The sequence below is a fragment of the Rosa rugosa genome, chromosome 7 (assembly GCF_958449725.1).
Source record: "Rosa rugosa chromosome 7, drRosRugo1.1, whole genome shotgun sequence".
Classification (NCBI taxonomy): domain Eukaryota; kingdom Viridiplantae; phylum Streptophyta; class Magnoliopsida; order Rosales; family Rosaceae; genus Rosa; species Rosa rugosa.
In genome coordinates, this window is record NC_084826.1 from 25,040,959 (window position 1) to 25,057,007 (window position 16,049).

The window sequence follows — 16,049 nt, forward strand, 5'->3', positions numbered from 1 at the left end:
GAGAAGGGGCCACACAACAAGGATCAACAGGAGCAAAAAACTCGCCATACCAGTTTCTCTCAAAAAGAATATTTACCAAAAACGAAGAGATGGAGTTCTGCCTTTGCGCTTCTTGGCCGTGAGATTCTCAAACTGTTTCTTGAGGTCACGATTCAGTTGGGGGAGTTTGTCGCCTAAGACAGATGGGTATAGAGAATTATCTTCTCTGGAGAAGTCTTCACAATGCTTTATCAAAGACCGGTATCATACTTGTCGAAAACCCGGCCGGAATCGGCGAACTTGGAGGCGGAATCAGTGGGCCACCACCGCCGTACATGGAATCCAAGTTGAAAGCTTTGAAATTGGTGGAGAACCTGGCCGAGCCTCCTTAGATGTTCTCAAAGTCTTGGGCTTTCGGGGTTTCGAAGATCGGGTCGCGATCGTCGGAGAAGGACTCGTTGAAGGAACTGGAGGTGCGAATTGATCTGGAGGAGGGTCTAGTCGAGCAGGAAGACGACGAAGACCGAGTCGCCGGCGAGTTGGAGGAGAGGGACGGTTGGGTAAGTGGGGTGGTGGGAGCGGAGGGGCTTCCACTCGGCGTCGAGGGCAATGATGGCGGAGCGAGTCAGGGAGGTGGTTAGGTGAGTGAACTCAGGAGAATCGATGGAGGAGACGAAGGGGGTTATCAGGGGCATTGGGTTTTGGGGATCCATGGAAGAAGAAGAGGTCAAAAGGGCAAAAAAAAAAAAAAAAAACAGAGAAAGATTAAAAAAAAAAAAATTAAAAAAAAGCAATTGAGGGTAAAATAGACATTTCGGCGTAAAATGGATGCCATGTCAGCAATTTAACAGACAATTTAGACGGAAAGGACCAATTGGGAGGAAATTGAGAGTTCATGGACTTTTTAAGTGAAATTCGAAGGTCAGAGACTGAAACGATGAAACCCTATAAGTATAGGGGGTAAACAATAATTAACTCTAAAAACTATATAATTTTGTTAATAAGATAGAGCGAAATTGTGTTGGGTATATTAATTTACAATTTTTGCTCAACACTTGTTTGGTTTCAATTGTAATGAATAAAAGTTTACTTTAATTCTACTTTAATTTCACCATTTATTTCATAAATAAAATATTACATAAACTTCATTAGCATGATACAAAATAAATAAATTAAAAAAAAAACATGCACTTGAAAAAAACTAATTTATATTAACTAAATTTCGTCTTCATCGAATGGCATTGTGGATGATAGTCATTCGATGTTGAGCCAGCATTCGGAAACGATTCCTGTGCTCTTAGCTTTTCAAGTGCTTCTCCCTTTTCCCCATCAAAAGAAGTCTTGCTCTTTGGAGTAAAATTAACGGTTTGCATCATTAAAATAGCTTCTTCTCTATCTCTCTCTCGTCGATCCTTCTTCATCTTCTCCCTTATTGCTTTTGTCTCTTCCGCCTTCGCATTATCTTCCACCAATCGATCCATGCGAGCTAATAACTTATTTTCAAAGGCTTTCTTCTCTTTTTCTTGGCCCTTGATTTGCTTTCTTCTTGCGGAATTTCTTCCCATCGGCCTAGGAATCGGATCCCTAGATGAAGTTGGTGTTGAATTACTATCAACAGGATCATCATCATCTTCCAAGGACACCGGGAGGTTTCTTTGCACCGGCGGCGGACCAAAATGTTCTTGTGAGGGTGTGTCAAATGTCAGCCAATCTTTGCATAAATCGTAGCAACTATGAAAATTGAACGATTTTCCTTTCATGTCTTCCCTAAACATATCATCGGCGAGGTGTTGCTATAACAATATTTTCAACAATAATAAATAAGAATAATAATTCACAAAATGATATTGAAGTACAATACATAAAAAATATCAACGCATAGGAATCTTACTTGATCTATGTGATGTGCTCCACTATGAAGCCTTCTCTCGGAACGTGTGACGCAAAAATGCCACTTAAATATGTATGGGAAGAGAATTTTTTGCCATCGAGACTTACAACTTTCATCCGATCTTGCATTTGGAGGATTGCCATTGAAGCCATCAATTAATTTTCACTCCACTTGTTTCCAAATGTTGTCTCCCTTTTGGCCATTACCTTTCGTAGAATTTTCGGATACTATCATATATGCAACACAAAGAGCTTCATATTCTTTTCTTGTCCAATTCACACCTTTGAGAGAAGGAGTGGACATGTTTCAAATAAGTAGAAGTGGTGTTGGAGAGGATAGAAAGTGTGAGAAATTAGGAAGATAAAATGTATGTATATATAGGTAAAGTGGGAAAGAGCTACCGTTTTTTTTTCTTTTCTTGGTAACACAAATGTTACCCTTTTTTTTTAGGAATATATATATATATATATATATATATATATATATATATATATATATATATATATGAAGCCAACGGCTAGTTCCTCATGCATTTGTATAATTATAATGCTTAATTACTTAACCATTGGATTCATGCATTACATCACAAGAATCTTGATTTGGCTGATTTGTCGTGGGTCCCTCTAAAAGCTAAAGGACCAGCCATAGGGCTAAATTCAGCCCTCTCCACCCCCCTTTCTACCTTTAGGCTGTGTTTGTTTCACAGATTTTGGGCAATAGGAAAAGAATGTCATTCCTCTCCTGTGTTTGGGAGTGACAATGGAAGGGAAAATGCTTCCCAATGGAAAGGAAAAAGAGGTGGAAAATGATTCCCCCCACCCACCCTAGGATCCACTTTCCCAATGGAAAAGGAAAATGATTCCTTTCATTTCCACAAACCAAACAGAGCCCAAGTCCTTTGGACCTTCTCTTGTTGGAGCCCCTTTTTTGCCAAAAAAGGCTTAAGGTCACATATAGCCCTCCTTGTTGGAGATGACCTAACTCTTCAATCAAATTGGATTAATTCGAGAACAATGACTTTAAATCCCTATATATAACTGTGACTTAATTTCACTTTACTTTAATTATTTTTGTTGGAGTTCTTTTTACTTTATAAACTTAAGTAATTAAAAGTTGAATTTTACTTCTAAAAAAAAAAAACTAAAAGTTGAATTTAGCTATTCTATTAGAGATCCTCTAACACGAATCACACAGCTTCTGTTTTGAACCACTCTGTATATGATGAAAGTGATTGATCCAAGGAGTCTTTTCCATGAGAGGAGGTGCGATCGCGAGATGGAGAATCCCTGAAGTAATCAGAGAAAGTTTCTTCTGGACTAGAAAGTTTCGTCTGGCACAAGCCGCATGTGTATGTGTATAACAAGCACAGCACGACGCCTCTTTCACACTTGTGAAATGAGCTATAATTATAGTTGAAGAACATGAGGATAAAAAGGGCTGCGGACGAAGGCATTACGTACTTTGCATTTCAACGTGATTAGAATTAGACAAGTCCCAAAACCTATAATTAATAATAAACATGCATGCACCCAAGTCCTCCATCATGAGCTCAAAAATGATTCTAAATTTTTATAATGAAATTCAAAGGCATGTATGTAGTATACTCACACAAACACCCACACACCCAATTAGCTAGAGCAGGCCATTTAGTCTCTAAACCCCCTGTAGGAGGCCTATAATAGAAAACTTGGAGGCAAGTCCTAATTGATCGAAGAAGGAGTAATCCAAAGCCAAACAGGAAAGACACTATGAATACGCAATTTTAAAGGTCTAAGCAACTGATTCTTAGCATGCTCTACTAGAGTGACTTACAAACTGTATTGATGAGACCTACTTGTAACTGGTCTTTTTGTGTAAGGAAAAACTTTTCCGGCCTTTCGATAGAAACGAAATGAATTCATTAATAGAACTTCGCGCGAGACAACCAAGGGGGAAATATGACTTCATTAAAAAGCTTGCCTGATCAAGGTGAAGAAAAAGAGTACCACACCCTATTATTAGCAATCAATTAACTAGTATACGTACATCATCAACATATAAGAGTAACGTACAGTAAGCCAGGAAGACTCTACTGCTTCTAACCAATACATACGGTAAGATAAATGATATATCAACATACCCGGGCTCTACAGTGTGCTGCTTCATTGCACCTACGGGGAGGTAGTACTTTGAAGCAAAGCTTTTAACTCATCAAGCAGCCTTACTGCAATCCTCTTCATCATTATTTAAAGCATGAGTTTATAATCCTATGGGCATCACCTTCATTTTCAAGCATAAAAAATGCCGCATCTCTACAAAACTGCAACCCGTGCGTAATTAGTGCAATGAATTCACTTGCTTTAATTGGGACTTATATACTCAATCCCTGTAGGAGATTCTCCAACTATGAGCTATTTCTCAGTCACTTTTGCAATATTAAACTCTTTGGCTGAACAAATTAATGGGTTTGAAGCTGCTGTTGAGAAACTGAGAGTCTAGCCAGCCTCGATCAGAGATCATCTGGATCGATGTGACCAGCCCTGCGCGCTGCTATATTGCTTCTTCGTTGATCAAGTTCAGCAAAACGCAATTTGATATCTTGGCACATATGATCAAAGATCAGTTCTTAAAAAGTTTCTGTCATTGGATATCTTGAATCTTTCAGTACTAGCTACTATATGTACTCAACATGTATGTAGCATAGATCGATGGAGCCTACAATATTAGGTGTGGTAGTTTGTTTCACGTACATATCATGCTAATTATAAGTCTGCAGTGATCAGATTTTCAATTATGGATTTTGAAGATTGTAATCATCAATAGCCTAATGTTTGTCCTTTTGTCTTTGACTTCTCTCTTCCAAGAAAGACAACAGCCTCCATTCTCCATTGTTACTGTTCTTATTTTGGTTCTATGCTTTGGATTTCTGATCCTGTTCGGCAACCATGGCTTCTTCTTCATGTTGATGGTGGAGGAAATGATGTTGTTGTGAGGGGTTTTATCCCCTTGGTTGTTGTTTATCTTTTGATTAGTGTATTGGGAGTTGGATGGCATCAGTTCACCAGTACCGATTTTCTGGTTTTTCAGCTTACGGGGTTTACTTCGGCGAACGTTCGTGGCTCGCGGCTGCTCGATTTGGACGGCAGTAGTTAGGGTTTCAATAATAGGTTGGGCCTCTATTTGGGCCTATGCTTTAGTTTTATTTGTTGTAACGATTAGTTTTCTGATACTGGCTCTTTTGGAGCTCAGGAGGAAATTAATTTTCCTTTTTAGTTTTCTGTCTGTTTGGGCATGTCCAACAGATTGGTTGTGTGTTTCTACTTTCAGCCCATTGGGCTAGCTGTGGAGCATCTTAATCGATCCCCTTTGTCCAAAAAAGAAAGACGACAGCCTGAGCCATGCACTAATGGGTTGGTTTGACAAATGTTTAAGGGTATATATTTTGGTATAGAAGTTAGCAAATTCCAGTGGGGTTTGAGACTTCTACTTTTTTTTTTTTTTTAATTATTTTTTTAAGGGGAATAAATATCTTTAGATATATTCACGACTGCACTGAGTCACTGTCAGGATATTACATACATGAGACATACATGAGAGCAAAAGCACCCGAAGCATAACCTTGCTTTGCCTATTTAGCCTAACCAGAAACAAATTCCTATTTTCCAGTTATTCTAACAATACATGCTCACATATTTCACTACTAACTACAACGAAAAAGGCTCACAAGTTTAGAAACTAGACAACTATCATGAGAACCGCTAAGCTTTCACCTAAGAAAGCTATCGTTGTATGATTGCTTGCCAATTCTCCCAAATAGCTAGTCTACCACAACGTCTAGGATCAGACTTTCAATCTAAACATGCTAAATTTTACCTTTACCCTTCCCCACAGTAGTAGAAGGGTTAGCAAGAGTGGTTGCTGCCGAGCCAGAGACCCAGCACCATTATTCTTTGTCTTGTTACCACTACCTCGAGGCTTGCCTCAAGACTTCGATCTTCTTGCCCAACAAACATAGATCCTTCAAGAGCCCCTCCGAAGACCAAGTCTACCCCAAGCAACGATAGTGCATGACGCTTGCGCTTGGGTTGTGGACTTTCCTCCTCTTCTCTAGCAAGACCCGCCCCTATAACTCGGGTCACCGCCACCAGATTCTCCTCTGCAACAACCACTGTAGCATTGGCCGCGTCACCTTGCTCCCCAGAAATCTTCTCCACTACCACTTCCTTGGCTCTAGAACTCTTTGCCCTTGCCGTCGAAGTCCCCTACTCTGCTCCAATGGTTTTTTCAACCTCATTCGATGAACTACACCTACCTCCTCCCATTGCCGTCAATGACCCGAAATCTGCACTCCAAAAGACCTAGAGATGATGGAGTCAAGGAGTTGGCGACGAAGACCAAAGATGGCAGTCAATTCGCAACCCCTCCGCTCATCAATGTTGCCCCATTTGTTCAGCCGTCTGACCTAGAATTCGCCACCAGCTGCATGGGGCACTCTTAAGAGATCCACAATCTTGACATCAGCCCACAAAATTCTGATCATAATGGAAGGACAACTCTAGGGATGCCAAAACCCTAAACTTTTGACTCAGCCTCATTGTCTCATTCAAGCACAAAGCAACTCGCACCTATGCTCGACCCTCATGCAAGCCATGCCGATCCACCTCTAGTACCGTTCCAATCATTTCTCCTATCAATGATACAATTGCCAGCGTGAGAAAAGCTAGTGGCAGTCCATGAATTAGGATCATAATCCAGATGTATGTGGTCCAAGGGGACGCTGGAAATGGGAGATCTGCCATCATAGTAATTTAGGAGTACGTGAGCCTTGTTGAAATTCCACGGAACCCAGCCTTTTTTTATTTTATTCTTAGAATGTCCCTAACATTGCTAAAGATGAAAAGAAACTCCCCTATGGGCGTTCCTACACCTGTAGTGTTCCATTCAGTCTCCACATCGATCGGAAAGCACCGATGAATGAGTAATGATTGAAGGCTCTACACGTATTAAGCCAGCCTGTCATGTATGCGTTGTTGGCCACAAGCTCCTCACCTTTCATCCTCAAGTTGCCAAGATCCACGGGTTCATCCCCGCCTTGCAAAGACAAAGCCGAGGCCAATCAAGCAGCCATGGAGGCAAAGGCGGCCATCAGAAAGTCTTGGAGTGTTGTGCAAACCCTAGCCACGCGATAGATTATGGTGGCTAGGGCAAACGCTTGTCTCCTCAACTTCTTTTTCTCTCATAACGTTTTTTGGATTTCTGGTTCTTTCTCCATTATTGTACAATATAGGTGATATTGTTATGTTTGCTTCTAGTTAAATCTCATCTTGCTTGCTATTTTCTCAGCACAATAACATATAGGGTGCGGCTATTGCCACCCTACTAATTATTTTTTTCACCCTACAAGTTTCTGATTTATTGAAAGATATAAAATTACAATAAAAGACAATATCTTATTAAAAATATTATGTTGGAGACTAAAAGCCCTAAGCGCCGCTCAATGGACGCAAGAAACCCTAAACCTACAACCAAGGCTATTGCCCACCAATCTCACCGCAACGTTGCCCCAACCATGGACGACATCACGACCTCCTTTGCGGCCTCTCTCACCCTTGCTAGCAACGAGGTCGTCGACCTCTCCAGATCAGCCAATAGTGTAGCACGTCGAGGCACACAGTCCTATCTGCTAGCTGAACCGCTTGCTGTAAAACTGGCCCCATTGCAGGACCTCCGGCATTTCTTCCGTCGGGTTTGGGTTCTTGAGCGGGATTTCAAGATACAAGAGAGGGCTGAGAACCGGTTTGTGATTGCATTCGATCTTAGACAAGATCGTAACAAGGTTTTACGTGGTGGACCTTGGCGCTTCAACCAAGCACTGATCGTGATGCAAGAGTACGACGGGCTTGAGTCGCCTCAATCTGTTGCATTGAATGCTTTGTACTTCTAGGTAAGTATCACTGATGTACCTCCACTCTTTGAGAACAAGGACACCATCAAAGACTTAGCTGCCATCGTCGGAAATGTCATCGAGTTGGATGACAAACTCTGACAACACAAGTAAGATTAGGGTTAGGGTTTCACATGAACTCTTTAAACCCTTTTTTCTGAAAAAGAATGTGAAGCTTGCACCAGGAGTTGAGGATGAGATCTCATTTTTCTTCGAAAACCTAGTAGGTAAGTGCAACTATTGTGATTTGATTTATCATGAGAATGGTGTATGTCTTGCAACAGATAGTAGAGCAGTACCAAGAATGGAGTCAGCTTCGACTCATAGGAGGTTGGAAATCATGAGTCTATCTCTTGGTTTCGTACAAAGCCGTTTTGAGAATGGCATGTTCAAGTTCCAAGGCTTCATTCTTAATCTCTTTATTCATCATTAAACCCTAATGCTTCCTTTCTTAGCATTCAATATCTTCAATTGTTCTCATGTTATGCTAACAAAAAAAAAAAAAAGATTCGAGATGCAGAGGAAGCCAAATAGAAAAAGAATTTGAGTTAAACCACACATTTGGAAAATGGTACTTTGGGTAATGTAAATGGGTGAACTAAGTAAACTTGAAATTAAAAAAAATATGTAGGGTGAGAAGAGAATGTAGGGTGAAGAAAGTAGTTAGGATGGCAATAGCTGCATCCTAACATATAGATTATCCTGGGTGAGATTCTAATGAGGATTTTTAAGAAGACTTCATGAAGACTTTTAAATCAACGATTGAATGACATATGTTGTGAAGAAATAATATTTCAACCAAAGTTTGGACCCCTCATCCAATCGTGGATTTGAAAGAATTCATGGAGTCCTCATTTTAGAGTCCTCACTTGCGCTAACCATGAGGATCGACTTGCTTTTCAAATTTAATGGCTTGGCCAGAGGAAGCTAGCATACCATGCGCATAGACAAGGGATTCTAATTAAGAAAAAGAAAATTGAGATTGATATCACTGCAAAAGTAATTTCCAACTGCAAGTCAAAACTGTGGTTTCATATGCATTAGTAAAAACTTTACTGAATGTCTATATATAGTTCAAAAGAAAATCTGATAAGAATTGAAAGCAACATCAATGACTAGCTGACAGCTAATAAGAAAATGTCAAATTTGAGAACTCTTCAAATCAGTCTGAGACTACTTGACTCCCAGAATCATTAGAACTGGGGCGAATGCGGGCTTCTTTCCTCTTGCACTGACCAACACTTGGATGATGACAACCTGAGAAATTAAACCTGAATGAATGTTAATTCTTTCAATTCTAAATGTGTTGCGTGGCTATACTTGGATGTGACTAAGACCTATATTTTGATTAGAAAAGATCTCACCAGTGACAACCCAACTAAAATCATATTTATTTCCTCATAAAATTCAGAAAATCATTGTACGCCCACTGTAAAAACTACTACTTTCAGAAATTATATTGACCTAGATATACATGCAAACCAGTGTCAAAGCCTCAAAACCCAATAAAAACATGTAAAACATTTTTCTTTTTGGCAGCAGAGCATGTAAAGCATTTTTGTCTATTGAGACCAAAAGAAAAGGTTCTTCAGGGAATGATTATGAAGAGCAAGGTTATGTTAGATTATACGTACCCCAATTGCAAAGAAGTGTCCGAATGCTCGTCACTTTCGTGCTCAGAGGCAGTTGAACAATTGGAAACGGCTTTGGATGAGTTTGTAAAGTATAAAAGCCTCTTCTTAGGAGGATGGGATTCAATGATAGATGGGCGCACATAGTTTTGCCTCCTCAATTCCTCAATCTCTCTTTCCAGATTCTCAATCTTTTGCATAGCCTTCTCATGCTCCTTTGTAGTCTTCTGTTTCTCCTCCGAAAGTATTTCCTCCTTCTTATTCTTAACAGCTAATTCCCCTTCCATTTGTTGTTTCTCCACCTCATACAGTTCATTTAAGCTCAGCCCATCCAGTTTCTGACCCTTCATCCGACTGTATATATGAGAGGAAATAAAATAACAAAACAAGAAGTGAATAAACTGAGGAAAACAATTCAAACTTCAAAACATATGTGTAGCATGAATAAACAACATCACATATGACAGAACACATTCTGGAGCATTCAATATCTATAGGGCAGCAAAGATATACCTAAGGATCCTAAGATAAGTGTAAACATGGCATCGATATTGTGAAACTATAAAATACTAAAACTAGACAAGTGATCACTGTAGTCTATTCTACATGACAATAACGTAATTACCAGAGTTCCAACTGTAATGCTTCAATCTTTTGCTGCATTGCTTCAAATTTTCTCTGCAGTGCGCTTGAATCAAATTTCGGCTCCTGCGGTTGGTCAACAAATTAAAAAACATGCAATTAAGATATTAATCAATTCACAAAATAACCATTTCAGCAACATATATATAAGGATCGATGAATAAATTTTAAGTCTTCGCTTGTTTGACTTGTCACTGTATTCTATGAGTGCTAATAATATTCTCAAAAAGAAAAAAAAATAGTGAGACTACAGATATAAAACAAAGTAAAAAAAGTTACTACTGCCAGCATATTGATCCAACAAAAAATGTTGTTGGAGGTCTCATGTCCTCATTCCCTCTCAATCAAAAAGACAAAAGATGAGTAATAAAGTTACTGTAGGCGCGAGTTGTATGTACATTACACATGATTATTTTCAAGTTAATTTTAGTCATCATAGTAATACTATCAATATTGATAAGTAAATATTAACAAATCTTATTGATATCGACATGTAAAGTCCATGGGATATCTATCCATATAGTGAAGTGAATGAACTATATATGAAACACCTAGATATATGTCTGGAATTCAATACAGCGGCTAACTATCCAGAGCCTTTAAGAACATACTCTCATGTCTCTAAGTTTCTAAATAATCTGTAACTTAGGAGTGTTAAGGTATTAATAACACATTTAATTTGAACTTGAAAATGGTGTTAGAATTAATAAAACACTATGGTAGTAGCCATATTTCAGTTCCTATAGTCATACATACCTCTTCAGCCGATTCATGGGGGAGCTCTTCTGAAGAATACTCTAATTGGAGGAGGCCCTGCTTGTTTGAAAAATTGTGATACCTCGAAAGAATTTTCTCCATGCTACATAATGTCAAGTGAAAAAGAGGGAATTAAAAATCTAAAACAAAATATGCTATTAATTAATTATTTAATAATGTTTGACTATACCATTTTCTGTTTTAAAAAAACTATATATACCATTTAGGTCTTGCACTTTCTCTATTCACATGAGTACCAGCCCATTTCCCCGTCAATAACTTACCTAGACGATTTATTTTGATTCATCTTGCACTAAAAAAAAAAAAAAAAACCTAATTGATTGACCGAAGCAATCATGTTTTACTAGAATAAGGTTTCTACTAATGCCGAATTACCTATTTCAGAAAAACTCGTCGGATCCTTATCTTTTGATTTTCCATCTTCAAATCAAACTTTTCCAATTTCGGTTAGACTTTCTAAATTAAAAATTCTCTGAAGTCTTTTCGCTTCTAAAACACGAAGTCATTGAAAAAAAAATGATGAAAAATAAAAACTAAGCAAACAAACAACACCACCATCAACATAATCTCTCTTTCGTGCTTCTCCAGAAAGAACTGGAAGTTTTTTGCTTGTGCAAAAGCATTTCCATTTCACCTGGCTAGGGCAAAACTAGGGTTTTCTTTTTTTTCTTTTTTTGGGATAAAAAAAAGTCCTAAATTTTGAGACAAGTCCAAAAATTACGTTTTTTCAGATTCCTATCATACGTCCCCTAATTCTTCTGTTGAAAGAGGCTAGAAATTCAGAAAAAACGAATTGATAAAAGACATGACAAGAAAATACTAGACCAACCGAAAAATTATTCTATGTTAAACGCAGAACAATTGGATTAGAGATGAACGCAGGTTTACAATCATCTAAACACCCACTTTCATTATCCTCGTACGATCGAAGTTCTTGAAGAAAAGAGTGAAAAACTATAAAGGGGAATAAAACTCGAAGAAAGAAAAAGAAAAAAAATCAAACACACCTGGTGCTTGATTGTTCATAAAGCTTTCCAGTTTGAGAAAAAATTATGACTGCAATCTCGGCATCGCATAGTACTGACAATTCGGCTGCCTTCTTGAACAATCCGCTGCGGCGTTTCGAGAACGTGACTTGCCTGCTACTGAGATTTTCAATTTTCTTGATCTCAATTTTCCCCCGACCCATCTTTCTGGTCTGTGAGTTTCGTTCTGTATCGTTCCCCACCATGAATGAGATCGACTTTATTCTCTAGAGAGGAAAGGGATGAGAAGACTAGAGAGGAAAGGGAAGAGAAGAGGACTAGAGAGGAAAGGGAAGAGAAGAGAAGGACTCTATTCTCTAGAGAGGATAGGGAAGGGAAAAGAGGTTTTCTCTTTTTTTTGTTGTTGGTTTTCTTCTTTGGGTAGAGGAAGGGTTTTGCATAAATATATAGGGTTTCCGCTGGTGAAATGAGGGAAAGTGCGGCCATTATTAGGAAACAAATAAGAATGGGAATTCCATAGGTGGCAAACAACCAAATATGGTAGACATTTATTTCTTTGCCAGAAAAGAAATTACCCCTTTTTAATTATATCTCATTACTTTATTCAAAAAAAAAAAAATTATATCTCATTAATTACTTGGAGAGTAAGTCATTGCTTGCTACATTCAGAATGTCTGCTATTTGGAGGTTTTATCCAAATTGATGAGACAAACCTGTTTCTCTCTTCCAATGTATGTAACAAAAAAAAAAACCAGAGAGAGATAACAAAAAAAAAAAATCATCTCTCTCTGGTTTTTTTTTTTGTTATTTCTAAAAAGAATATAATTTTATCATCAAATGATTTGGCTACCTACCCACCGTGGATAAATTTTCACGTCTATCCTAATTTGAGGTTGAGGTCTATCCTTGCTTTCTTGATACACGTGAACGTTCTGACACTTAACTGTTATCAATTGAATATTTCTGTACATGAATTGACCAGATTCCGTAATAAATAAATTACCAATAAAGTTGTTCTCGTTAAAAAAAAGGTCATTGTCATTTATAATCCAAAAATTGGAAAGATACATGAATCAGAGTCGATACTTATTAGACATAAATTTACACCAGAGTGTGCCAGCATAAACTTTAACTAGATATTCTCTTTGAAGACAGTTAAGCCCCAATTTTGAAAGTGAATACAATGTAGAAAAATTTTGTAGAAAAATTTAGGCCTGGTCGTTTTAGCCCAGGACCTGAAAAAAACGAGATTAGACCGGTCCGCATCAGCCGATTTGATCCGTTTTTTATAAATAAAAAAAATGCAGAAATTCACAAGCCGGATCAGTTTAGAAAAAAAAAAACCGAGTCAGTCCCGGTCCCCATAATGAACCGATTAGAAAATCCGGACGAACCGAATATATTAATCTTCACCACATGTCCCACTATTAGCGGTTGTCTATGCAAGTCTATATTTTTAGGATGCACTTGACCTCACCGAATCATAGAGAAAAACTAACACACTTTCGGTCAAACATAGAATTATTCTGAATCAAACACCAAAAATCTCTCAATTGTCTCTGTTCTTTGAAGAACCCTAGAATTTCCAATTTCCTAGTTCATCATTTGATCCTCACTTAATAACCTAGTCAGCCAGCCCTATTTGATTATCTTCTTCTCCTCGATCCAACTTTAAATTCTTCCATCTCGATTCTGAACCAAATTCCATTCGACAAATCCTTACCATAGAGACGGTCGTACATACTTACATACTCCACTGCATTGAGAAAGTGCATAATGGTATTGCATGACAACAACAATACTATCAAAACAAGGTTGTGGGTTTAAAATGACTGCATCAATCAAAAAACTTTGGCAAAAAATTTTTAGAGATAGACTTTTCGGTGAACGCGCATAAAAGAATATGGGACGATGTACTTGCAGCAATGAATCCAAAATATGATGACTTAGATTTGGTTGAAAAAGAAAACAGAGAGAGAGAGAGAGGGGGGGGGGGGGGGGGACAAGTGTTGAATTGCATAATGGTTTTTTGGGAGGTGGAGATGAAGCTTACTGAGTTTCCTTGGTGGCTTTGGATGGCGAAGTTGGAGGGAGGAATTATTGTTTATTATATTTTTGTTGAAGAAAGTTGACATTGAGTGTGCCTCCTCAAACTAGGGTTTAGTTCTAGAGTTGTAATAGGAGAAAGTTCTAGAGTTCCTAGTTATATTTGGATTCTATTACCTTGTATGTACTCTGTAAATCCTTATATAAAGGGCTCCTATTATCAATAATAATACACAATTCTCTCGAATCATATTTTCCTTAAGGGCTAAATATTGATTACTACCCTGTAGTTTGGGTCCAAAATCAATTCAGTCCCTGAACTTCTAATTTCATCAAGAACACCCCTGCACTTTCAATTTTGATCTAATCGGTCCAATTTGTTAGTCTTCCGACAATTGAGTCATTTAATTTGTTGACGTGGTTCATAAATGGCCTATGTTTTATGATGTGATGTTGAGGTGGCCTGCATAGTCAATTTTGGAGTGAGTCCCACTATTAAAAATCTATCAAATAAATAGTTTTTCAACAAATAAGCAACTATAACTTGAACCTATAACAAAATATTAACGAATTGGACCTATTAGATCAAAATTGAAAGTACAAGGGTGTTTTTGATGAAATTAGAAGTCCAGGGACTGAATTGATTTTGAACCTAAACCACAGGGTAGTAACCAGTATTTAGCCCTTTCCTTAAACATGTTATTAGCACGAGCCCTAACCCTGAAACAAATAACCAAAACCCTAAAACAAGTCGAAACCCTCAAACCCTAATTGCCTTCGCCTCCCAACTAGTAGCCCCCGACCCAAGGAGTCCTGAACCAGCAGCAACACAACCAAAACCGGCCAAAAACTTACCGAACCGGTAGCCAGAAGCCCCAAAACATCCGCTGCGATCTCTCCACCGGTTCACCACCTTCCGGACACCCAATTGCCACCAAATTTTGTCAGCAGCACCGTCTCTGTCTTAGGATTCAGGAACTGGAAGCAAAACTCCAAGAACCGGTCTAGAAGCCCCTGAACCGGAAGTCACACCAACTGATCCTCCTGCAGAAAAACCGACAGAAACCTCTTTTTGCCCAGTTTTTCCTGTTTCGGCCAATACCAACTGCCGCAAGCTCCTAGCCCTAGCTAGCCATACAGTGCACTGCCCCTGCAGTCCCTGCACACCTGTGTGCTGCCTGCTGCCCCTGCAGCACCGCCGCATGCCTGTTGCATCCTCCTCCTCTCACCTTTCCTCTCATTCCTGTGCATATCAGTCTGCTTGCATGCCCCGAAACATCTAGTTCAGGTTCTCTGATCAAAATTATTTCTTCAGTAAAGTTGTTCACCTATGTCTCTTCTATCTGACCTCCAAATTTCAGCCTTATTGGAGTTGTTTTGAGACCTGTACACCAATCCAAGTGGGAGCTGTTCAGAAGTAAATCTGCTCCGAATTTCAACAAGTAAGTTTTAAAGATTAAAGTTCCTGCTTTCTTGTATTTTAAATTTATTTATTTTCTTCGGGGACTTGCAACCCTTTATCCTCCATTCCACCTTTCTACAACGTGGGTTCGATTACTAAATTAGCGGAATTGTGGGGATTCACACTACATATGAACTAAGAGCGTTCGTGATATTCGAACTAAGAGTGTTTGTGATCGTAGGACTAAGAGTGTCCTCAAGCATCAATTTTTGACCATACAAACATCATTTTTTCGGTCTAATCCAAATATTCTTGGAAATCAATTTCTTGGTAGCATAGCTCGGAAATCTTATTATTATTAGTGTTCGTGGAAGCATTAACTCCAAAACGAATTCGTTCTTGTTTCACCCTTTTTCAGGATGTCAAACTCGAACATACTCGATTTTGTTCCATTGGATTATGCAGGCAAAAGATACCTTATGTGGGCTCAGGATGTTGAGCTCCACCTTATTGCCTGTGACTTATTGCATACAATCCAAGAGCTTTGTCATAAAGGAACTGCTCCAGACCCTCAACCTGAGATTGAAAATTCTAGGGCACTTGCCCTAATGATGCATCACATGGATAAGGACCTCAGGTTTGAGTTCATGAATGAGGATTGCGCTATAAAGCTATGGCAAGCACTTCGTGAACGTTATGGCAACGTTCGTGACTCCATCCTTCCAAATTTAGAAGCAGAATGGAATGATCTTTGCTTCTCTGACTTTGATAC

General features: G+C 38.7%; 1 protein-coding gene across 2 annotated transcripts; it reads right to left on the reverse strand.

Annotated features, from left to right (window-relative positions):
- Window positions 1-8,815: 8,815 nt before the first annotated feature.
- On the reverse strand, window positions 8,816-12,229 carry LOC133723769 (MADS-box transcription factor 23-like). Of its 2 annotated transcripts, none has more exons than XM_062150637.1 (5): window positions 11,851-12,229; window positions 10,823-10,925; window positions 10,050-10,132; window positions 9,428-9,778; window positions 8,816-9,050 (listed from the first exon to the last, which is right to left on the reverse strand). In XM_062150637.1, the coding sequence occupies exons 1-5, from the start codon at window positions 12,072-12,074 to the stop codon at window positions 8,987-8,989; spliced, it is 825 nt and encodes a 274-aa protein (XP_062006621.1). In that variant the 5' UTR covers window positions 12,075-12,229; the 3' UTR covers window positions 8,816-8,986. The 2 variants fall into 2 exon arrangements, with proteins under 2 accessions (XP_062006621.1, XP_062006620.1); XM_062150636.1 differs by having other exon boundaries at window positions 8,816-9,064.
- Between the last annotated feature and the right edge of the window lie 3,820 nt (window positions 12,230-16,049).